This window comes from Aptenodytes forsteri, unplaced genomic scaffold (assembly GCF_000699145.1).
Source record: "Aptenodytes forsteri isolate BGI_AS27 unplaced genomic scaffold, ASM69914v1 Scaffold465, whole genome shotgun sequence".
Taxonomy (NCBI): domain Eukaryota; kingdom Metazoa; phylum Chordata; class Aves; order Sphenisciformes; family Spheniscidae; genus Aptenodytes; species Aptenodytes forsteri.
In genome coordinates, this window is record NW_008795039.1 from 1,184,425 (window position 1) to 1,209,193 (window position 24,769).

Here is a 24,769-nt window from a genome sequence, read left to right on the forward strand (position 1 = left end):
TTTAATACCCATCACTGCGTTTTCTCCCCCTCCTTTTTTTTTTTTCTTTGCTTCGGTTTTTTGTTTTCCAGCCTGCTCCGCCAGCGCGCTGAGAACAGTCTCTCTTCCACTCACTTGATTCGCAGGTTTGTTTATCTCTTTGGGGGTCTTTTCCTCCCTTTTTTTTGCTGCCCGGCTCACTCCACCCCCGAATTTTATCTAGTTGTAGCAACTGGCTGCTTTTTTTTTTTTTTTTTTTTTTTTTTTTGGGTTTTTTTTTTTTTTTCACTGACGCCTCCGTGCGTTTTTCGATTGCAAGTCGTCCTTGCAGTCCGGTTTTTAACTGCATTTTGTCTGCAGATCTTCCCTTTGTTTGCACACATCCCCTTTTATTTTTTAATTTTTTTTTCGTTGTTGTTGTTCGTTGTTAAAGTCACTCTTTTTTTGGGGGGCGCTGTATTTAAACACTTAAAATGCACTGCTATCTCCTGAGCGTGTTTCTCACCGTGGATCTGGCCACCGTGGCTTTCAGCCTGTCTACCTGCAGCACCCTCGACATGGATCAGTTTATGCGCAAGAGGATCGAGGCGATCCGGGGGCAGATCTTGAGCAAACTGAAGCTCACCAGCCCCCCGGACGAGTACCCCGAGCCCGAGGAGGTGCCCCCGGAGGTCATCTCCATCTACAACAGCACCAGGGACCTGCTGCAAGAGAAAGCCAACCACAGAGCCGCCACTTGCGAAAGGGAGAGGAGCGACGAGGAGTATTATGCCAAAGAAGTTTACAAAATAGACATGCAGCCTTTTTACCCCGAAAGTAAGTCCTCTGTGTTTGTGCATGTGTGTGTAATTTCGCCCCCGAGGCTTGGCAGTGCCCGGCACCTTCAAATACCAGCCCCATGCCTCATAATCTGCCGCCTTTGCTCGGTTTGCTCTTACCCTCGGCTTCTCTTAGGTGGTGGCTTCTAGGGTTTTGTTTAGGTGGTGGGGTATACATATGCCTGAGCAAAGCTGCCCCCCCCCGCCCAGGATCGCACTCCCTCCCCAGCACTGGGTTTAGCTCCCCCGCAGCCCCGTGTGCAGCCTCCAAAAAGAGCCAATATCTTTCCACTGCTGTTGTTTCCCTTGGAGTGTCTGGATCGGGCAGGTTTCCATCTCTCCATAACTGAAAAGAAAAGGAGGTCTTAAAAAAAAAAAAAAAGTCACCGGCTCCTTTTCTGTCTGCGCCCCTCCAGAACATTGTCCCGCGGACCGCTATTCAGATTGGTGCTCAGAGAGGACAGAGACATAGACATCTTTCCTCTTCTTCCCACTTTAACTAGCCTCCTGTTTCAGTTCATGGACGCTTTCATTTCAGGTACAGAAAAAGTTTTCCCTTCTGGGTAGCCTCGGTTCTTGGAACCTGTCTCAGCCCGTCTGCCTTTTGCTGTTTTTAACGACCTTCTGGTGATCCATGCCACGTTTTACACACACACACAAAAAAAAAGGGATACAAATGCTCTGTGCTGACCAAATCCACTTAGAATGATTAATAATCATAACGACATGCTGTTTTGTTTTGGTAGTGAAGTTTAAGTGTATAGAAAAAAAAAAAAGAAAAAGCAAAAGCACTGCACTCCCTTAAAAGAATCTAGATCATCATCATCATACCGAGGAAAGTGAAATACCAGAAGCAGAAAATAACTTCACCGTTCGCATATCCAAAACCTAGTCCCTACTCTTCATTTAGCTTGCTGTTCTCTCTCTTCCCTCCCCCGCCACTTGATGCCCTATATACTTGCTGTCTGTTTTTGAAAAGCACATACCTCTTGCTTAAATAGATAATGCAGCCATCTTGGTAACTTTATCCTAGAGTTTCTAATTGCATTTTCCCCTTACTTATTTTTAGTTTAGCAAGTTGTAGCTTTGGGGCTTGCTCCGTCTTGCATGTGATAGTCCCAGGATGCCAGCCAAGGTATCTGAACCCCACGCTCGGTGCAGCTGCCTCCCGTTCTTCCTTTATTCTTAAATGACAGCATCAGGTACAGGACATCCTGGCAGTCAGAGCTGTTTGATTATTGTAATTATGGCACCATCCATAATAGTCATGATAAATACACTCCACCCTTGTTACCCTCGGGGAAGAGATACTTTTTTTTTTTAGAAAAAAAGTATATTTGGAGCCAAGTGGGTATGAGCAGAGAGGTTCAGTATAATTCATAGCCATAGCGAGAACACAGAAAGCATGCCTGTTTTCCACGTTGGTATGCTGTAGTATTTTGCTGGTGGTTTTGGTGGAAGTCAGCACCTTGTTTTGAGACCTATCAGATCATGCCCTGAGCAGAGGGATGAGCACCTACGGGCAACGGTTAGGAAGACCGATAGCAGTGCCTTGGCTTGTGGAGTTGACCCTGTAACAGAGAGTCTCTGAGAATTGTAAAATGCATCCGTTCTGAGCACATCTGTCCTTTTTCCTCACATGAGCAAACTACAAAGAACCGATAGTCCAAAATGCAGCCGCATACTTTCCAGAAAATTAAAATATCTGTGGTGCATGACTTGGAAGGTGTTGACAAAAGACAATCTATTTTTAAAATGTTGTCAGAGGCCAGATTTGTACTGAAGTATCGATAGAGGTTTTGGAAGAGCAAAGGAGATTGCAGGTATCTACCAACAGAGTGCATCAGACGTTTGGGATCGGAGGGCCAGTTAGCAGCAGATCCAGTACTACTGTGCAAGGGCTGTCGCTAACATCAGAGTAAGTAGGTTAACTGTTTTTCCACTGCTCTCTAGTTATGCTGGATGGAGTGAACCTTTCCAAAAAAGACAGAAAGGAAGAAATCGCTCCACCATATTTTAAAGGAAGAAATTGAAAGCGCAGCTCTGGCGGCCGCAGGCACTTTCTCCTAGATGTCTCGGAGTGAATTTTTTTAACTCTAGTGTTTCTGCTGCATCGGAGGGAGGCAGGAGGGAGAAGGGGATCAGTGTGAACGCACTGGAGGTCAAAAGCTGCTGGACGGAAGGCATGGGAAAGATCAGTGGTTCAGTTTTTACCACAAGTTGTTAGCGTTCAGTAACTGACTACGACCCAAATATTACAAATATGCTCTAATTATACTCATAGTCAGCAATATATCACTACAGATCGCTGATAGGTCTTTGTGGGGCATTTTGTAAAGTTCAGACTAAATATTTTTAGCAATGAGGAGATTTAAAAGGAAAACTATAAGAGATATTGTATATGCCCTAAGGCATATTTTGTCTTAAATATTATCCTTGGCCAACTGTACTGTATAAATACAGTAAATATGAATAGAACTGGCAAGATGCCAATCTCCTGGGATGAATTTTAGTCAAGAAGGTATTTATGGGATATAAATAATACTGTGTCAACATTTAAAGAAGGGATCTGATTAGTTTTGAATTTATTCGTATTAATCTTTTCACATGCTGTTAGTTTAAGGCTCAAAGTAAAGTTATGCTAAGGTTTACTGATAGTTTGCACTGAGGAAGTAAGGGGGCATCTGGCATCTGGCTTGACAGTCCAGTTGAGGTTAAAGACACATCAAGTCAGAATATACATGGAAATTCAGCGAGTCAGGGACTGCCGGACCCAAAAACAACAGATGTGAAAAGTAGCGGCAGAAAAAAAAAACTACAAAGAGGTTTGAAAAAACCAAAAAGCTTTTGTCTGTCAAGCATGCCTGCCTGCGTTGTGCTCGTGACAGCATGGATTAGATACCGAAAGTTTGAATCTCTCCTAAGTCCAGTTGGCAGTCAGAAATAGAGTTGGTTTACGGAGCGGTTTAAAGAGGGAGGTGGGATACGGAAGCTGAGCACAACATCAGAGAGAGTTCTTGCGAATTCTGTGCCTAGGCGAAGTTACCTGAGTAGATGCTCAATACTGATTTCTGTGAAAGCTGGATCACATTACAGTTTTATTACTTACCAGTTCTTCATTGATTATCTGGGGCCTGATACTTAAGCTAGTTATTTATTTGAGTCTGGGTGAAAATCGCCATTGCACTGATAATAAACAGTAATCTAATGCCAGCACAGTTAAGCATTGCGAATTGTAATACTAATGCATAACTGGGATACTCTAGAAAAACAGGCAACACGTGTATGTGGGGCCTGGGGCCCAATTCTGTCATCTTCATTCATGGCAGTTTTTCTCACAGTCAATGAGCTGGTCGGTACTGATGGCTTAAGGCTAACGCAGGTAAATTTTTAAGTTTTCTGCATTCTTAGAGATAGGTCTGTAAGTACTCAGTAGCCTAAGAAATCACAGTTCTTTTGGGTTTGGGCCTGCTTTTAAACTACTTTAGTATGAAGGAGCCTCCACGGGTTCCAGCCTGCGCTGGGCAGTAGGATTAGTCTTCTCAGGAGCTCTGTACCATGAATATTGCTTTACATAGACCGTCGTTCTGCTGAATATTCACCTCATGAAAGACAACATTATAAACTGGCTGGGCACAATGACATGCTTCTACTTTATCAACAAGGACTCGATTTACCAGCAATTATACGTATGTGGGCTCCTTGTCTTCAGGGTACCAGAATTACTCGTGCAGGAGCAGCCGTGCTCCACGTCTACTGGCGCTGACTGCATCATTACCATGATGTTAACAGCTACAGCTGCGCAGCTCGCGTGTACTTGCATTTAGCAGAACACAGAACTTAAACTTTCACGATTTCCTATGTTGTTAATGATATGGAAACAGTCTCAGAAGGAATACCTTACTTTAAAACATTCTAGCTATGCTGGCCCTGTGGATGTGCTCTGGAGCACCTCTTGTAGGAGGCATTTGCCAGGCTTACTCTCTGGTTTGCAGAGAGGACCTGAAGCAATGTGAAGGCTTCCCTGAGGAGAGACATGGGAGGAACAGTTCCTTGCTCCTTGTTCATGAATGGCACTTACTGTAGTCTTCCTAGGTGGTAATGAAAAAAAACAGGAAATTGCAAATGGCTTTAAAAAGGGGCAGGGTAATTTTCTGGACAGTAGTCCTCTACGTACTAAGAGGGATAATAAAATAACATGCTCTGGTGCACTAACCAAGGGCAGCTGAAATCAAAGAGAGCTCTCTTCTTCCACTCCCACTCATGGAGCAGATGGTGGGGTGCACCACGTGTGTTTCCTGCCTGCCTTCTGATTCACCAGCGACTTGCTGTAAGCAGGGTGCCAAGCTAGGAGAGGGGGAGGTCCAGAAGCCAGTCTGGCATGGTACGTGGTCGCTGTGTTTATTCCGGAGGATGAAGACTACAGAAAAGCAAAACACCCATGACCCGCCTCTTTAACGCTGCAAGGTCAGAAGACCAGCAAGACAGAAATGTAGGGCTATATTCCTGAGTCCTTTCCGTAACCCACCTTGAATTTATCTCTGGTGACTGTTTTAAAGAGGAACTTTCACTCTAATTTGGTGAGTTAAAAGGTTAGATGTGCATTACTGGCCCTGCCGCTCCCCCCCCCCAGCTCGTTGGCAGCGTAAATGTTTTACAGTCCCAGAGACCTATCTGGAAATGTGCCCTTGTCTTCTGCGCATGGCTGGAGATGTGCAGGGAGTGCCCAGAGCTCATGCCACTCTTGCTGGCTCCACTTAATTGCAGGACTGGATGCGAGTAGGTGATTGTGTGAAGAAAGCAGAGCATCTTCTTCATTAGCTGCCAGTTTTAGCCTTGTTCATCCTCGGTGCACTGCGTGAGAACAGTAGTGGTTATCAGGACGGCTGTGTTACTCTGAAGTTACTATTTCCAGCGTTTTGCTGTCAGTTTGAGATTCCTGTCTGCACCAGAGCTGAGCAAAAAGATGAATGAGAACTTGTGGCTGTCGTCCTCGGTGAGCTTCTTCAGCACGGGTCTGAAACATGTGCGGAGCTTCACACACATGAATAGACTCATTAACATTAAGGCTCTGTATATGCCTAATTAGCTTCCTGAATTGAGGCCCGGTTTATGGTGCATTTGCAGGGATGAACAAAGCCAGACAGTTCAAATCCCTCTCGCTGTGTTGAAATCTGTCATTTGGGCATCAGAGCCCAATGAGAAGGAAATGCTTTACAGGATTTTTTAGAGAGGAAAGAAGAGGCTCTTCAGTACTCCCGTGATCCCGAAGAAGGCTGACCCTGTTGGGCAGCTGGCTTCTTTTGCCTTTGCAGTGCCTGTGCTAGACTGCTCCTGTATTACAGCTAAAGAGAGGAACCCCAGGGTATGGTGACAAAACGAGTCATGAGTGAAGACACACAAATGTTTCTGTTCCTGTTGTGAAACCACATGCTGCACGTTTTCAAGCAGGCAGTTTTTAGCTTGAGGATGATACACTCCTCAGGTATTATTTAATGTGATACTATGTTAGGGATGTTTCAGCTGATTTGTTTAGACTATAAAGTTTGTTTTGGTCTTTTTTTTAGGGAAAGTTTGCATCCTGCCTTCAACCACAGGCTGTTGCTTGTTTCCCTTTCAGTCTGTGATGTGGACTAGTAGGTGCCTAGCTCCAGTATTGCTGTCAGTTGGCTTCCTGTAGTAATCTATCTGAAGCAGCTATCTTTCTTCTTAAAACAGCTCCCCCGTGCTTGTCCTCACTGTCCTTGCTGCTGTTAAGTGACTGCAGCTGGACACCCAACTGTACAAGACATACAGCTGCAAGGTGTAGAGGAGAAACTCAAAGATTTGTCTGTGACAAGAGGATGAGGAGTTGAAGAAAAACTTAGTGTGAAGGGTTGTGTTTTATCTCCTTCCAGTGTGACCAGTTGTTTTTGAATTTACGAATGACTCATGAGCCTGTTTAGCACTGTGGTTCTCTTAGCTCGAATGGCACAGGATCGGCCCTGGAGAAATGAAGTGCTAGACCTGGCTTCGTTAGACCTGTCTGGTGAGCAGGTTTTTACATGTTTCTGGTGCTCTGCAAGTTGGTCCAGAGTAGAGAAGTTGCCTCTTTGGGTAGCATAGCGTTCTCTAAACCAGCCAGGTTTTCCAAAGGGAACTGCATGGCAGTTCGTGCATGCTGCTTGGAAAGCTCCTGGCGGAGGCGGTCAGGTGGGATGAGTTTAGGCAGCAGTGTAGAGAGACTGCTCATTCACTGTGGAAAGACAGGCTCCACTGAAATACATCTTGTGTTGCTGTTTGGGTTCTCTGGCATCTGTGTTTGGTTGCCAGGAGATGCTAGACCTCACAGGCATCCCTGCAGCAGATTTATGGCTGAGAGTGTGGAGAGGATCTTTAGAACATCTTTCCCTCGTTCAGGTTTTAATTTGGACAATGAGCACGGGTTTCTTTTAATTTCATGTGTGATGCTCATTGACGTATTCAGGATCTTCATTGTAGAGCTGAGCTTTTTCCCACTGAAACCCCCTTAGGGCAGGAGCCTCTTTTTGTTGTTGTGTAAGACCTAGCACAGTGTGATGCTGACTTCAGGTTATTATAAATAACTGTATAAACTATAAATGATAAGTTGACCTCACAGCTGACCCTGCTTTGAGCAGGAGGTTGGACTAGATGTTCATTCCAACATGAATTAATCCTCGTAATACTACATTTTAATACAAGAAAAACAATGCATTGTATTTCAACTTCCATAGGGTGGTCTTGATTCAAGTATCACCAAATTTTTGAGCAGGATTGGACTAGATGTTCATTCCAACATGAATTAATCCTCGTAATACTACATTTTAATACAAGAAAAACAATGCATTGTATTTCAACTTCCATAGGGTGGTCTTGATTCAAGTATCACCAAATTTCTAAAGATGTGTTGTTTTCTGTCAGTCTTGGATTTGTCCCTCTGTTGTAGCTGGTTGCACCAAAATGTTCATGTTCTCTCCCTCTGCACCCATTTTTCTTCTACTTCTCTTGCGCGAGTATTGCTTTTCAAATAAGCATGGTAGGTTGCATGAAAATAGACTACTCTATTACACTTCAGCAAAAGCTGTGGCATCGTTTTAGGCAAACTGAGGGGGGAAAAAGGGAAATGTTGTGATACTGACCTTTCACTTTGCTTGTTTGACTCCTTCCCACCATATCTAACCCACACTGCACTGACAAATACTGCATCTGTCTTGACAGGCGAGTTCACAAATAACCATTCATTCATAAGTTGGAGCTGCTGTAAGACTCCTTATGGGTTGCTTAATCTGATAGTTGTGCATTTGAGTAGAGACTCTGAAGAAAAGACTTTGCAGAATGACCGTAAGTTCAGTCTGACTTTGTGAAAACTAAGAGGGAGGTCTTGCGTGAAAGAGGATACTGTACTTAAGTATATGTGTGCATGCATGCACACACGTGCGTGCATATATTTAAGAGCATTAAAACATCTGTTGTTGCCAAAGCCCAAATTGGAATGTTCTGGGAAAGATAATTTAATTTTTAGCTTCTGGATTCGTTTCAGTGATGGTAATTTCAACACTTTCTGGGGAGAGTCTATCAGTGGTTATGTGCATCAAATGCAGCAGTAAATCTGTCATTCTTTCCATTTCAGTTTTTCAGGCTTACAACTTCGTTATTTTTCCCTGTTTGGCTGGTGTTAGTATCCAATGTTTTCCCTGGCTTCATCTCTTTTAAACCCCTGCCTTGAATTTTAAAAGGCAAGCTAAGCCTGTTGAAGTTCCTTCTCTTACTTGTTTTTGTTTACATATAGCATTTGCAATTCAGCAGCGAGCTCAGCTGAAATAGTGATGGTAACTTATCTTTACTATAGTGATGATTGAAAGATAGGAATCAGAACATGTTGGTTTTCATTCCTTGGGGTGGAAAAAAAAAAACACAACCCACATAAAAACCCAACCCTGTGGGTAGACTTTGTACTCAGGAGGCTGAAAAACTAATAGATCTTAGCAGCACTGACTCTTTTGAAGTGGTCAGAGAGTATCTAGCAATCCCATACTTGATGAAGGCTTCTGCGCAATAATACTTATTAATCCTGAGCCCACAGTTGTGTTTACAGATGATCTCTAATACCCCAAATTGAACAGAGAGTAGTCCTTGCTTATTTGAGTGGGTGTTGTCCAATATGTATAAAATGACTTTTTTTGGGCTTTGGACAAACAGTCATAAAGATCTTCTCTAGGACTGCCAAGATGTACGCTAGGAAGAACAACACCTGCAGAACTTTTCATCTTCCAAGTGACGTGTAAAAACGATGCAGCAAATTTATCCTCTTCAGATGCAGCAGTGGGTTGAAATAATGGCAGAAGTGGCTGGCAGGCACAGCGTGGTTGGGGTCTAGCATTCACCAGAGCCTGTGGCAGGCTGCTGCTCCTTGTCCCACTTCTGCTTGGTCGCAGGGGTGGCCCAGGTTAGCAAAGCTGAGAGACATCTGCTCCCCCATGAATGTTACGATGGCGGGGCAGCTCTGCCCTTTGCATTGCAGTTCCTGGCCTTCACGCTTGGAGGGTTTGATGCAGGAATCGATCCAGTTGACTGGATAATACCAAAACAGAGTTCTTAATGAATACCTAGTAAGCAAAATTTATGGATACCAGGGGTCAGGTCCACTGACACACGCAGTACCGGCAGTTTATTTCTTCATCCAGATGCCTACAGGGGATATAGGGGCTGTTTGCTCTCGGGGAAGGATAAGTGATATATTGTATTCTCCAACATGATAGGACATTTTAAACTGCCTGGAGATGTGTTGGATCCATGCATATCCTTGGTGTTCTCATTCTCGCCCAATCTCTGAGAGATCCAGCCCAGTTTTCTTGGCTGTTGTAGTTGGCTCTGGGCCTCCCTGGCAGAGCAAGGGCTGTATATGTCTTGTGCCAATCACTGCTCTATACTCAAATTTTTCCTGATGCACACTTTGGAAGTGAAGTAGCCACATTTCAACATTGAGGTACGCTGAAAGATGTCTGTTTCATTTGTTGTGCTTGTTGCGTGTTTACCTAGCGTATAATGGCAGGCTATTGCAGCAGACATACACACATCTTTAGGTTTGTGAGTGAGGAACAAGATCCAGCTTTCTTGAAAACAAATCTGCTGTTCTGATCTGGTGGTGTGATAGGAACTGAGAGGCTCCCTGCCAGGATATACAGTTTGAAAAGCGAGGGAGCTAAGTGAGCAGCTTTGTCCCAGTTAGGATGGACTCAGAACAGATTGTTGGGGGTCTGAGCTTTCTCTCCCTCTTGAATCTGGATTCCCCCATCCCAGCTTGCATTTCTCCCCAATGCTAGGAGCCATGTATTTGGAAATTTGACATTCCCCTTGCTAATCAGGGAAGAAAAGAGCCCCAAAAGGATCTAGAAAAAGAGATCTTTATAAAGGTGGCCAGAGACTGAGTTACAACAATATCATGTGTCTGAAGGAACTTACCTCCTTCCAAGTTGGAGTCCTATTATTTACCCACTTTATTGGGAGACTTAATTTTCTCTGGCTGGAAGTGTATTTGTTGAGGTAGAGTCTGGAAGGGAATCTGCCTCATGCACACTTGCCACAAGGCCAGCTATACATGTGATACAGTCAAACCTTTCCATTTTTCTGCCCTTTGAGAGTATGTTCCCCAGATTAAGGGCCCTGGTCCAAAGCCTGCTGAAAACACTGGAAGTCTTTCCATTAACTGCAAAAGTCTTTGGATAAGGTATTAAGTGCCGTTTCTTTGTTTCAGGGAATAGCCACATCTTCAAGATATATTGGGACGTATTACTGTAATGTGGTGCTTTCCCTTTTATTGAGTTGCCACTGGAGATGTTCTTCTGCATAAGGCTTTGCGGGGGGGGAAAAAAAAAAAAGAATCACTTTTAAAAATAAGCACCTTAGTAGCTTATTGATAGAAGCATTTGATGGCAGATGTCATCTGGGAACAGCATATGGCAGCAATATGGCAAGAATTGCAGAATGCAGAGAAGGAGGCATGAGTTCATGTCCTGTACTTCTTAGGTATTCCACACCTCCCCCTGTTCTAAAATAAATGGCCATCTGACGGCAAAGGTCTTGGCAAATAAACATGCCGTAATATATCTCTATCATCCCCCCTACAGCGAGTTTTTGTCTAGAAGCTCATCACTCCACATCCAGAGGCTTCTTATAAACACGTGCAAAATCAGACCTCAGTGCCCCGAGCAGGGAATAATCTAAAGGCTGTTAATAAGAATGTGGCAAATCCCTGTGCAGTGGACGGTAAAGAAAGGTCAGGGCTAAGCCAACAAGGTGTTTTTATGTTATCAATAAAATCTTGAAAGTCAGTTCTGAATAGAGCTGGAGCCGGGAGAACAACTTCTGAAAGTCAATTTGCTGCATGACATATGCTGAGTTTACAAGCTGGAAAGCCAAGTAGTTTGGGAACAGGAGCTGCGCTTACAGCATGAAGGTGCGTGTGGTTTTACACAAAGCCTCTCTGACTTGATATGTCTCAGAGTGGCTCACAAAATAACGAGTTAACTTTTGAGGTACATTTTTTGCATGAATGAAAAGTTGGAGCAATTTAATTTGAGTCAGTAAAGCCACTCCAGATTTTGCCTTGTGGTGTTGAAACTGGAGTCTGTGCAGTGATTGTTTAGGCAAGCAGAACAGTCATTATGGCCAGGGTTTTAAGCAGCACCTAAAGGAGTGGTTCCTCTGCAGCCTTTGAGAATCCCAGCCTTTTATTCGGATGAAATCGGAGTCAGGTAAATCTGCTTTGCTGATTAGAAATGTCCTGAATGCTGTTTTGTATCATGTTTGTACTACTACTATATACTTTTCAAAGCCTGGGAGGACTCAACATCCGCCACAGGTTGTTGGGTTTTTGTTTGTTTGTTTTTAAAAAGCAAAAGAAAAATGCATGGTTTATATTTTATCTACGTGGTACTGCCTGTGTCCTGCTGGGATGAGATTTGATCCCAAGCTATTTGATGCAGGACATGAAACCAAAGGGCTTGGTTCTTGTTTAATCTAAGGCAATATTACAATGTAAAAGAGTATAAAGTGCCTTAATGTAATGACAGACAGACCTGCAAGCAGGTTTCTGATTGAACATGAATGTTGACTTACAACTGAAGGAGATACTTATCTCCGCAGGGATGAGATGTTCTTCTCAGGGTATAATGTTCCAGGTCTGTTCACACTCATAGCTAATGACTAACTGATATAATACTGTACTTTAGAAAGGACGAGACTGACGTTGCTCTAGGAGGCTTTGAGTTATGGTAGAATGGACGCTTACAGATTAAAAAAGCTGGAAGCCATCATGGTGGTCTTCTGGTCTCCCTACCTGCATTTTCCAGGCCATTGAGTTTTGCTGAATTAATTCCTTTTTGAAAGGGAGTTCACACCACACTTGGTAAATTATTCCAGTGATTAATTAAATTTACTAGAAACAAGCTTCTTTGTGTTTTAAGTTGTTTAGCTTCAAGTTCTAGCATTTGAATCTGGTTTAAACCTTCACTTGCTATTTTGAAGACCTGTTATCAAATTTGTGGGCATTGTGTAGGCACCCACAGGAGGAGGAAGTTTTGCAGACAGGAACTGATCTGTCTGAGAGCAAGCTGGCATGGCTGCTGGAAGACCCTGCAATGAGGCAGCCAGGAGCTCAGCATGGGCTGCTTTACCTGCCTTTGAGCGTGTTTCAGATCCATAGACTGTGATCAAGCCACAGGTCTTTTAAGTTTAATATGCTGTGCTCCTTGAGATACTTCCTAGCCTTTTCAGTTATTCTCACGGTTTCCCTCTGAAACTCCTCTGCTTTATTCATATACTGCTGAGATTGTGGACAACAGTATTGGACACAGTATTTCAACAGTGATAACTGTTGAAGTTATCAAGTACATCCATGTTGCAGACTCTGCTCTAATTCAATATTACACAGCTTATGCAGCTAATTTCGGCAGTAACTTTGCCAGGAGCTCTACAAGGAGAAGTAAAAATTCATACTTGGGTAATTATCCACCAGGGTTCCCCCCTCCCCAACTCCTTTTCAGAGGTGCTGACTCGCAGGATGGAGTCCCCTACTCTGTAAGTATGGTCTAGTTTCTCTGTCCTAGAGTTGTATTTTCATATTGATTCTACTGACATTTACATCTTGATAATTCAAGATTCAAGTCACTGTATTCGTGATGCATCTTCTTCATTATTTGTCACATCCATATCATTATTTCATCTGCAGTTGGTTAATAATGGTTTAGTTTCCTTCCAGGTGATGGATAAAAATAGTAGATAGCAGAGTACAGCAAAATGAGCCTTATGGGACCTTGTTAGAAGCTTGTCTCTCAATAACAGTTTCCTGTCTACCATTGTATTTTGAGTCTCATAAAAAACGTGATTCGTTTACTGCCTGGCCATGTTGGTGTCCTGTTGTTCCTGTTTCCTAATGAAATCATTATGTAGCACCAGCTTAAATGTCTTGCAGCTACCCGAGTACATTATATTAAAACAGTTGTGTTACCAACAGGACTACCGGTCTCGCTCACTAAGATCTTGGACCAGTGGGATCTGTTTTTCTTGAGCTGATGTTGGTTATACTCCCTTAGTTCCTCTGAGCGGATTCTCATTCCTGCCATTTGCATGTTTTTTCTGGGACCAATATAAGGCTGACTGTATATGTGAGATAGCATGGGTTGCCCTGTTTAGGCATTGTATATTAGCAAATATGTTCTGCCTCAAATCCTTAAGATATTTTCCAGTGTTTGGTATTTGTTGAAAGCCAGTTTTAATAATTTAGATAGTTCCTTGGACAGCTCTTTAAGAAGTCTTGATGCAAGTTATCCGGTCTTTCTTGTTTTACAATGTCTGATTGTAGTAGCTATTGTTTTAAGACCTTCCGAGTTGCTGCTGGAATAAAAAAAAAAATCATCTTTTCATCTTGCGATTGCCTGGCTCTTTTATCTACAGAAGTATATTTCATATTTCTGTAGTATTATTTCAACAGTTTTTATCTTGTAATGGATGAATATCACTGTTAAGCTTCCTTAGTACTTAAGTAAATCTCATCTTTAAGTTCCTTGGTCATGAAGCTGGTAGGCCTGTTTGATTTTTCTTGTCTGTTATCTGCAGTTCTTATTTTCTGATGTATAGTAGTTCTCAGCAGCTATTACTTTTACTGTTGTTTGTAATACATAGTTGCATTTTTTAATTTTATCTTCTTACGGTTGCATTCAGTTTGTGTCACAGACAGTTTTCTGACCTGAGTGGTCTTATTTGTTGATTGTGGAACTGTGTCATTTCTACCTGTCCAGCAAACTTAAGCGTACATCCGTTATCCTTTCCAGTTTTCTCTGTAAACACTTCTGTTCAATCAGTTCAGCTCATCATTGTATTCATCTTTGTATGACTGTCTCCTTCATAATACTAAACCTGAATGTGTGCAGTTCTTTGGGACTTCTTGATTTTGTGCAGAACATGAGGTGATCACTTCTACCTAAGCTGTGAATCTTTCCTGTCATATCTGGGTAACCAAAGGACCTCAGTTCCATCTTCAAAGTAAATTGGTACCTACATCTGGCTCCTTGAAGGTGCTTAATTGTTGAAGTGCCAGGGGCCTAAAATAAGGGGTCTCCAGAAACCAGCTGATCAGAGAGTTACCATATCTCAGCAGGAACCAGATACAAAGGTGCGGCCTGATGGAGTTGGTTGCCCTTGTGCTGGCGGGAGCGGTGCCACCCACAGCTCCTAACTGCAGAGGAGGAAGTAGGTGGTGATGGGTACAGTTGGCAACTCTTCCCTCGGAGAAGCAAGGGGCCAGACGCTCTAGCTGTGAGGTTAGTTCTGTTGCCAGAAACCATCATTTTAGAAGGCAAATAATGTTTTTGGGTTTCTTTTCCATGTTCAGTAGTGCAAGACATGGGACACCTCAAAGTGACTGACTCAGTTGGTGACTCCATGTTACAAAGTAGTTAGTGGAAGTGTTCTTCCTACCCCAGCCAGAGGTCTGAGCCCTTAACCTATAAAGAAATTTCACTTGTGTTTAAAAATAGCGTAGAGCGCATGATGGATCGTAACTCATCCTAGTAATTGGGACTTAGTAAAAGGACCTTGGAATTAGGAACATCTATACTTAAATAACGAGAGTTGATACTCTCATTGAGTCCATCCTCTTAACGCTAAATTGGAGCTAACTCTAGCAAGTATCTTCAGGGAACAATCTGTTTTTGACAAGTTACTGTATAAAAGAGAATGACCAGATAGTCAACATTAATCTTCTCTCTGATAGCTGTGATTTGATAGCATGATTTGGGGCTAGTTGCACAAGAAACTCTGCAAATGAGCTCCTCCAAGCTTTGTTGTACTGTACTGTTTGTTCTGCAACTCTTAATCCTTCCACGTCCATCTCCATAGTAGACTCTGGGCTCAGTGAGCAGCCACATTTCCCATGCAGTCCATCAAGCGTTTTAGGGATCTTCAGAAGCAAGCTGCCTGGGAGCTTCCAGCTGGGGTGAAAAGTAGAGGAAAGAGTTGAAAGCTGAGCACCTCCACATGGGCAGGCAGGTGTGCATTTCCTGCATGCGGGCAGCTAGTGGCACTAACTTCTACTAGCTGGAGAGTTTTCCCTAAGAGAGATTTACAATCTCTGTGCCTTTCTGTTCCTGATTTACACTGGACCAGGGTGTAAATAATTTTAATTGTAATTACTGTTACGAAGCAGGAAGGATTGCACGATTTTAACGTGGTTAAAAACTTTCATTTCCCTCTGTCTCTAACATTCATCTATTACCCACTGTCTTTATCTTAATCATTTAAAGATGTCGCCTGTGCTTTGAGTCTGTGAATCTTGACTTCTCTGCAACGCAAAAAAATGTACAGTTTTCTTTTGCCTTTCCTTCTCTGTTACGCTTTTACTTCTTGTATAATTCCTTTTTCTTCTTTTTTTTTTTTCCTCCCCAGAGTGAAAGGGTTGGACAATCCAACCTGCTTTTCTTGAAAATGACTTGCTTTCGTTTCCTCCTCCAGCCAGGGAATAGTTTGGAAAGGCTGTTCTCTGGACCCTTGGCCGAGCAGGAGAAGGCAGCCAGCTGCGCCGCTTGCCAGGGGAACAGGAGCGCTTCCTGGCAGAGGTGGGGTGAGAGGAACAGAGCCTGTGCCGTGGGACTCGCTTTCATCTCCTCCACTCTCTGCAAGGCAGTCCTGAAATTTCCTGACCGCTTTTAAATCTCCCAGTTAGAATAGCTGAGCAGTGAGGCCCACCCGTTTTAAAAAAAAAAGAAGAGAGAGCAACTTGCTCTTATAAATAGCAATAGGTTAAAAATACTAATCTGTGCTGGGCAATCCAATGCAAGCTTCTCTGTGTGTGATTTTGAATACCCAGTAAGGGAAAAGATGGGTGCTCCCACGTGCCTGGCCACCATCACTGTCACCTTGTATGAATCCCCTGTTTGTATAATCGTCCACATATGATTCTTCTGTTAAGAATAGGATCTAGGTCTATGGTTTATCCTGTTCCATTATATTTAGCATATTTATGGTTGGATGCATGCTGTAATGTTCTGATTCCTGTTGTGGTTTTTTGTTTGTGGTTTTTTTTTTTTGTTTTCAAAGTTCTGGGTATGTTTGGATTTGTGGGTTTGGTTTTGGAGCCCTGAGCATTACAGAGTACCTGAGCCCTGTTGCTGAGGTGAAGTGTTGGGCAGCAGGAGTGCTTCAGCATTGCATTCTGGCTTTTGGGACCTGCAGACAAGTTGCTGTCAGCAACACTGCAAATGCTTTACTTTGTGGAGTATTCTTTGAAATTAAATTTTGCAGGTTTCCTGGTAAAACCTAATTAAACTTAATTCCTTGGTCTCCATGGTTGGGGCCTTTATCAGAAATACACGAGTGAGAAGACTTCTCTTCTAAGCCTCCTAGAAGAAGTTTGGAAGCATCTATCCTCTTTCATGGTTTCATCACAGACATGTTTCAGACGAGGTCCCAGTGTGAAAATTACTCCCATGGAGAAGGCTTTCTGTTATTTGCCTCCAAGTCTGACATGCCTAAATATGTCACTGTTCTCTTGCCTTCTTCTAAGGCATTTCAGAGATATCTGGAGATGCCATGGATTCTCATGCCACTTTCATAAGTGATGTATTTCTCTGTATCTGTACTGGTTCAGCTTTTACCATGAACCTTGAGTGAAGTCAGCAAACGATGAGGGGTTCCTGGCTTGACCTAAAGTAGCAACTGACAGAACCATTGGTGACAAAAGGTAACTGATCTGAGGAGCTGATTGCTACACTTGCATCAACAGTGATGGGAAACCTCAAAGCAGCACGAGGCCTCAGTGTCATGATGAAACTTCTCTCATCCTCCCATGCACTTTTCCAAGGTAGAAGAAACAATTTGTTTGATACATGGAAGAGGCCTTGTTTTAGCTGCTTTTATGAAAGTCTGAGTATGGCGAGATGAGCTTTACAAACTTCTAGTTTGGATTGTTGCAATTCATGCTCCTCAGGTTGGACGCAAAAATTGCCGGTGGCTGACTTGGCTAAAAGCGGCCAATACCACCAAGAGCAAATACATCACGTGTGCTGCACAAATAGCATTTGATCCTTCAGAGTCTTTCTGATGAGAATTCACATTTCTGACTGGAAGTTGGAAAGCCTGGGATCCTTCTGCCTTAGAAACTTTAACCTCAAGTAAATACCAAAATACCCATCTTACTTTCAGCGTTATGAAGCAGTAGAACCGTTTTTGGGTACTGACAGCTAAGCAAGTAGGCATAAGCACTCTTAATTCAAGGGCATTGGCAGCTATTCTGTGTTGTTTATAATTTTTTCATCACTTTTGACAAGGAACTTTAAACTTTTATTGATGTCACCAAAGAAAAAATTCTACATGAAAGCAGTCTTGTTCTATGCCGGAAAAAATAAAAAAAGAGAAAGAAGTTCACTGTGGATATTCCTTTTTTGTTGTTTTTTTTTTTCCTCCCCCCTCCGCCCCTTCATCTTATTGAGAGGTGCTAAGTAAAACATCCATGGGTAGGAACAGTCCAGCTGGGGAGGCTGTAACTGCCCATGTTTAGTGAGTCAGGGCTCTCCACAGCTCCTGTAACAGAGATCCTTTTCTTTGCTCCCATTCTGGTCCTGCTAGTGCATCAGCCAACTTTCACCCCGTATTGCAGCTGCTGACAGAGAGGTTTTCTGATGTGTGGAGCCAAGGGCCAACCACAATTTGTCCATGTATTTACAGGGATCATTTCACTCCAGTAGAAGCGTGGCCAAATATTTCTTGATAGAAACATGCTGCATTCGTCTAACAACACTGTCCAATTGAGGAAAAGTGAAGAATGCCGTAATATTTGTATTACAGTAGTTGCTCAAGCCCCAGTGAGAGATCAGAACCCTGTTGCATGAGGCGCTGTTGATCTCGCAGTACTTTTCCCAGCCCTACAGACCTTCCCGTCTAAACTGACAAGTCAGATAATGATGCTCTGTGGTATAATCAGTTACACTGCAAAAGACGTGTGCTCAAAACCAGAGACTTTCATGTGATCTTAAATATTTCTTCGGGTGATAGTGTTCTTCATCTCGCGGCTGTACTAGTCCAGCATGCTTATCTAGGAAGTGATCATACATGAGAAATGGAGAAACTTTGTGTGTCGTTCAGTGCTACTGGTGTTTTTTTTGTTTTGATTTGGGGTTTTTTTGCAGGGCCAGACATTAATCTTGGCCTTACAGCCCCAATAACTATTATTTCTCATCAGCAGCATAGTGAGTCTGAAAAGAGAAATTAGAGTCAAGAGGATATTTTCCCAGAAGATTACAACAGTTATAATGGAGGTCAAACTTTTGGCTTCAGCTATTGGACTGTTTCACTTTAAACTTGAAATGCATGTCAGTGAAAGCAACAAGTTCAAAGTTTAGCATGAAATATTGCCAAAGACTAAGGAAAAAAAAAGCGTATCATAGTAATTTTACTAAAACTTCGCCATCACTCTTCACACTGAATATAACTTTTCAAGCAATGTAACAAGCAATCCCAAGATAATGAATCACCAGTGGAGGAAAGCACCGTACAACGTAGCATCCTAGTTTGGGGAATTCAAGACCAGGGGATGGAGTATTAGTTATAATTATTTACTGTGTTGTTTTAAGCACAAACTTGATATTAATACCACAGAGAACTTACTCATTATACTCGCATTATTATACATTTCAAATATCCTGGTATAAATTCCTTTAACACAAGGCTTATCTCTTTAACTTAAGGAGCTGTTACGGTTTATTAGCTAATTGCAGGATAGTTGCAGCAGACTTCCAAGTGCATTACCCAGGAAACAGAATGCTTCGAAGAAACATTGTTAATTTTTTTAAGTTAATCTGTCTGTATGTCTGTAATTAATAGCATGTAGAAATCATTCCCACAGGAAGGGTTTTAGAAGCCTGTCGCTCGCTCTGGCCGCAGTGGGAGCTTTCTGTGCATGGCAGCTTCAGCTCCGTGCTCCCAGCTGTTACTGCCTTGCTGCATACTGGGCACGGCTCTGGCTGGCTGGAGGGCAGGTCTGTTGATGTTAGTAGAGTTCATGTATTGATCTGCACCCTCTGGGACCTGACCTAATGACATACGTTCCGGAATTACTTTGTATAAATATATCTGACGCATATAGGTATCAGTAGATGTATTCATAAAGCTTGTTCAGGAACGCGAGCTGTTTGCCAACAGCCAGTTATCACAGAAGAAACACGGAGCTGGAGGGACTTCAAGAGGCTGCTCCGTTGGTCCTGCATTAGAAGAGGGTGTAGACTGTAGCCATGATATTCCAGATTGGTATTTGTGTAACCTTTTCTTAAAGGCTTCCAGTCACCACCACAGCCTCCCTGTGCAATCTATTCTAGTGCATCATCGTTATCATTGATGTCTAAAGGTTTTCATGATATCTAGCACAAAGCTTCCTTGCTGCAGCTCAGAACTACTCATGACTTATCCATCATGGACATGGAAAATGGATCATTCCCCTGCTTTTTGTGGCAGCTGCTTACATGCCTGAAGGCTGTTTTTATGTAACACCTTCAGTAGTCGCTTTTGGCTGAGCAACCCAAATTTACTCGTTAGTCCGTGTTTGATAGCTCTGTAGTAATCTCATTCCTCTGCAGCACCTAGTTGGGTAGATACTTCTATTTTAACTAGGAACCACTGATAACTGCTTTCTCAGGGCAGTTTTCCAGTCTTGCAGCCTACCTACTGTATTTTTTTGTCTAGACCATATCTCTCTCATTTGCTAAGGGGTATGTCAGTGTCCAAACTTACTGAAGTCGAGATAAATGTCATTTGTGGTTTCTCCTCTATTTGCAAAGCTTGTTATCCAGTCCTGAAGGCACTTCAGGTTGTTTGGACACTAATTGCTTCTGACAAGTCCATGTGAGCTGTTACTCAACTCCTTGTTTTCTTCCAGGTGCTAATAAATAGTTTGTTTGAATATTTTTCCACTCTTGTTTAGTTTTTAATTCCTCACTACTTTTTATTCCCCTCACCCCCCACCCCCTTTTTTTTTTTTTTTCTATAGATAGCACAGGTTGCTCTATTCCAACCTTCTGGTACTATGTACTTGACATTATATTTAAAATTATCTTTTCTTATATGTAAGTGTAATTGCTGCTAGAAGCAATAAGGAACAGTAAAGTAGATAAGGAGTAATGTATTAATTTGTGGCAGGGGTTTTTTAAAGTTTAGTGTAAATGTGCAGGTGTCCACAGTCCTTTGCATCCAAGGCTGTGCATTAGACCTGCATTGCTTGTACAAGAAAGGTAGAAGAATGGAGAGAGGGACTGAATGCATCTGTGCCTGGGTCTCTGCCTCTAATCATGCTTTGCGTCTGGGGTTTTTTACATTGTGCTGTGGCCCTTGTTCACCAACTGGTCAGTTAATTGGTTTGTAGCTTGCTATGTACTTGGAGAAGTGAGACAGACCTTGGGAATCCCTTCTGTCAAAATATATTGCAAACAGGGAACTGAGTTGCTGTCTGTGTGTGAAAGTCACTTGTTAAATTTGAACAGTGTCACAATCGTACCTTTTTTTGTTTTAAAAATCAATCCGAGGGATGATGAGTAGCATTCTGTAGTATCTTTCACTCAGGGCTCTCCACAGATGCCTACAGGAGGCTATCAAATGAGAAGAACAGAGCTCAGCTCTGACATTCCCCATCTTGCATTATTATTGTTGTTCCTTTTTTCAGACAGAATTAGGATTTGATGCCCTTTCAAAAAATGGAAGCTATGAAAAGAATGGAGAAATAACTTCTAAGCATTTTCTCTCAGGCCTCTCTTTTGAAATAACCAAATGAATTAAGAAGTAACTTTTTCATGTTCTTTTCAAGAAATCGAAATGAAGCCATATCATCTTTCTGACTGAGTGTACAACATTGGCTAGGTTTGCTATTCCAGAGCATACAATTGATATTTATGAGAAACATAATATTCTGGGTTCTTTGGGCTTTGTTTCTTTGGATAGGGACTATTCGAGTTCCATGCCAGCATAGTACCTGGCTCAGGTGCCTAGGACAGCGGTGCTTTGTCTCCTCCGATTATTAGTGATTTCCGAGCATAATTTTTTCCATTGGCCTGTATTTGATCCCATGGATTATGTTACTTTGCACATGAGCTCATCTTTTTTACCTTTCCTCTCTCTTCCCTTTTGCTTCAAGCCTCAGTGGCTCCCTTGCTGTATCCAGTTGTCCTTCCCTCCACCCTTGGGGTAGCTGGCAAGGGAGAAGGGGACATTATGTCTTTGCAGTGATTTAGGCAAGCGGTGCTACAGTTTAACCGGAGATGTGGTTTAACATAAGTAGATGCTGTTCACCTAATCGTTAGATTAGCACTTTGGTAACGTAGTTTCAAAATGAACTATATGTTCACGAACTGGATCCTTGGCTGCCAAAACTTTAAGCAGTTGTGTCCACTGCAGGGGAAACTGCTCTGATTTATTCCAGCTGAGCTGAGAGCAGAGTCTGCTTCTGATGTGCTTGCATTGTATTTCTTTTAATTCCTTTTTGAAGTCAACTGCAAAGTTTTAATTTTTATAAGTGGCAAATCTGGAGGATAGGTGTGCCTCAATCTCCCCAAAATTTGTTGGTATTTCTATGTGAGAAGTCACTGATTACTCCTTCCTTCTAGACAGTACAGTTAAGACCTCAGCTGTATACATGGTGGGGTAGAAGATGAGGTTACAAAGGATCTGCTTGGCAAGTGGTCTGTTTCTCCACCATTGCTGGTGTGGCCTTTTTCCTTTAGTCTACTTTTAAAGGCCAAGCGTAAAAATTTTTGGAAGTTGCCATTTGCACTACTTTTAGAGGTCACCTGGGTTATTGGTTTAAAATAGACACTTAACTGCCAGCTACAGTTCAGTGAAATATGGAACCACGTCAAACCCAATAGAAAACTACACTGAATATCACAGTCTAAAAAGATGCTAATTATTTTTTTTTGGGGGGGGAGGGGGGTAGTGTCAGTTCTTCACTTTACTCTTTCTGGTCCACTCAATTGTCTTCTCAATTTTTATCATCCTGAGGCCAGGAGTGCCTAAAAAAGTAATGCAGCAGTTCCATAACTTCTCTTAGTGAGTAAGGTGGACTCCAAGGTAATGATATTAGTGCCCTAAAAATTGCTGGCACTTTTTGATGATTACATGCCTCAGATGTCTCTGTATGGTTGAGTTTTGACCCATTCCATTACTTTTCATATAGGTATTCAGTCTTTGTTGTCTTTCATCACTAGATCTCCTTGCTTAGCTCTGACTTCTCTCCATTTTGACACTATTATCATGGAAAGAGATGTCCAGCACTGAAAGGAAGATTATTTTTTTGTGTGTGATCCCAGTTAATTTCTGTAGTAAAAGACTTATTTTCACCTTTCCTTGTAGTTCGAGAGCACATTATTTTTGCTGCAGTGTTGCAGTGAGAACTCATTTATCTGCCATACACTATCAACCCTTGTTGTCTTGCCATGTCCTTGCAGTTGAACCAGCTTTTTGGATTATGTTCTCAGTCATTTTAATATTTGCGATTACTTCCTATTATGGTTTTGCACCTCCTAGGTTCCAGTAATGCTTCTGTGTATGTAAAATAACCTATTGTGTAAATTTGAAAATGGCAAATATTTGTTCGTTGTTACTTGGCATGACTATAGGGTGGTCAGCTGGTGTCCCATACTTCTCATTTGAAAGTGTGATCCTGTAGTGTTATAGTATCTGTGTATTCAAATACACAGAGCCAGGAAAAAGGCATCTCCTCCTCATTATAGATGTAATACACATGTGCATTTTGAAGACACCTTCATTGTGAATTCTGAAGTTCCACCTCTGAAATGTGGAGCTTTTCCTTTTGATAGTAGGTCAGCCTTGGGTTGGGTAGAGCTAGAATAGTCCTGAATACTGTGTTTTGTGTAAATATGTATGATATTTCATGGTCACGTGTTCTTTTGTATCAGTGTTTAGAAGGACTCTGCCTCCAGGGTATGCAAGCAGTACTTCAAACAAAACACCCAACTCAACAACAAACTCTCTGGACAGTTCCCTGTTTCACAACCTGCTTTCCAGTGTGAAGTTCCCTCTGAATACGGTTCTTAAGAAGCTTAAGCATCCTGTGTAATTTGTGCCAGTGTCATACAACTAAAGCAGTAAAGACTATTTCTGGAGCTCTACTTCTGTAGGCACAGGTCAGCTGAATACCTGCAGAGCCCCACCAGTAGGATGTATGACTAATAATGCATGTAGAGCAGAAAATTTAAAACTTGCTGTGAAGAGCCACCATAGTTTTCATGCTCCTTTGAACTAATGTGTTCTCAAATCATTCTTTAGGTTATTCCAAGAAGCCACTGATGCATTCCTAGTCTGTTTTGATCTTTAAGAAATGCAGACGTTGACTCTGTAATTGCTATCCATATTCATTATCACAGTCATGGTGTTGTATGATGCAATTTGTGGAGCTCTTTCACTGAATGTGATCTGTCTGGAGTCTGCGTTAGTTTTGGATCCTTCTGAATCATAAATGGTCAGAACATCTTTTTCTAATATTTAGTTGGATATCATCTTGTTAGTCTGAAATATATATTCTTTAATATTTTTGGTTTCTTCGTGTGCATATATGTGCGTGTGTGTGTTTGTGTGCACGCCTCTTTCTCTAGCGAATTTTGTCTCAAACATTTGTGTCCCCAAAAAAGCAGAAAGTAAGTTGCTTGCAAATATGAAGCCAATTTTTTTTTGCAATTATTGCAAAAATTATAAAACAAAATAGGTGAAACTTCAGGTAGAGGTCAAGGGTTGAAATTAATTGAGCAAAAATCGCCATTAAAAATAGCAGGCAAAAAGTCATCTGTTAAGCTTGGGTGCAGTTCCATTGTCTTGGCAATACTGTGAGCCCGCTTGTGGTGTGTGTCCGTACCCCTGTCACTCAGGTACCTCTGGTGCAGAGCTGTCCAGCACCACAGTTTTGTTACCGTGATGTCTCCTTCGGTGTGTGATAAAACTCACCAATAAAAAGGAGTCAGAACCTCAGTCTTGGTGATGTATATCTAAAAGCCAGTCCTCTGCAGATGAATCTGAAGCAGGTGGCCCCACTCGGAGTGATTGATATTCGTAGTGTCTCGGGGAAAGACGTTTATCTTGCGCTTTGGAAAATCCAACTGGATCCATCTAGCTGTTTTATTTGGACACAGGAAAAGTAGTCTAGCCTTGTAAACTTGAACACTCAGCTATGAATAGCACAGAGAAGCACTGACTGCCCACTATGGTATGAACTTGTGCCATTTCCTCATGTGTTAACCTGTCACAAGGAGGGGCCACACTATAAAATAACAGTCAAGTGTCTGTAATGCCCTGTGTTACCTTGTGTATTGCGAAAAGAGAGTATGTACCTGCAGCAGCAACTGTCGCAGTGAACTGTACCGTTCTCTGTTTGTTCTCCGTATTCCCCAACTCTCCTCTTCTGTTCCAGACACTAGAAGGTTAAA

General features: G+C 42.3%; 1 protein-coding gene across 1 annotated transcript in view; it reads left to right on the top strand.

Moving 5' to 3' along the window:
* Positions 1-11: 11 nt before the first annotated feature.
* The window catches only part of TGFB2 (transforming growth factor beta 2), a 71,259-nt gene continuing 46,501 nt past the window's right edge, over positions 12-24,769 (top strand). Inside the window, exon 1 of the mRNA XM_009276844.2 lies at positions 12-795. Within this exon, the coding sequence (XP_009275119.1) occupies positions 453-795 (343 nt within the window). The 5' untranslated portion in view covers positions 12-452. The remainder of the gene's footprint in view (positions 796-24,769) is intronic.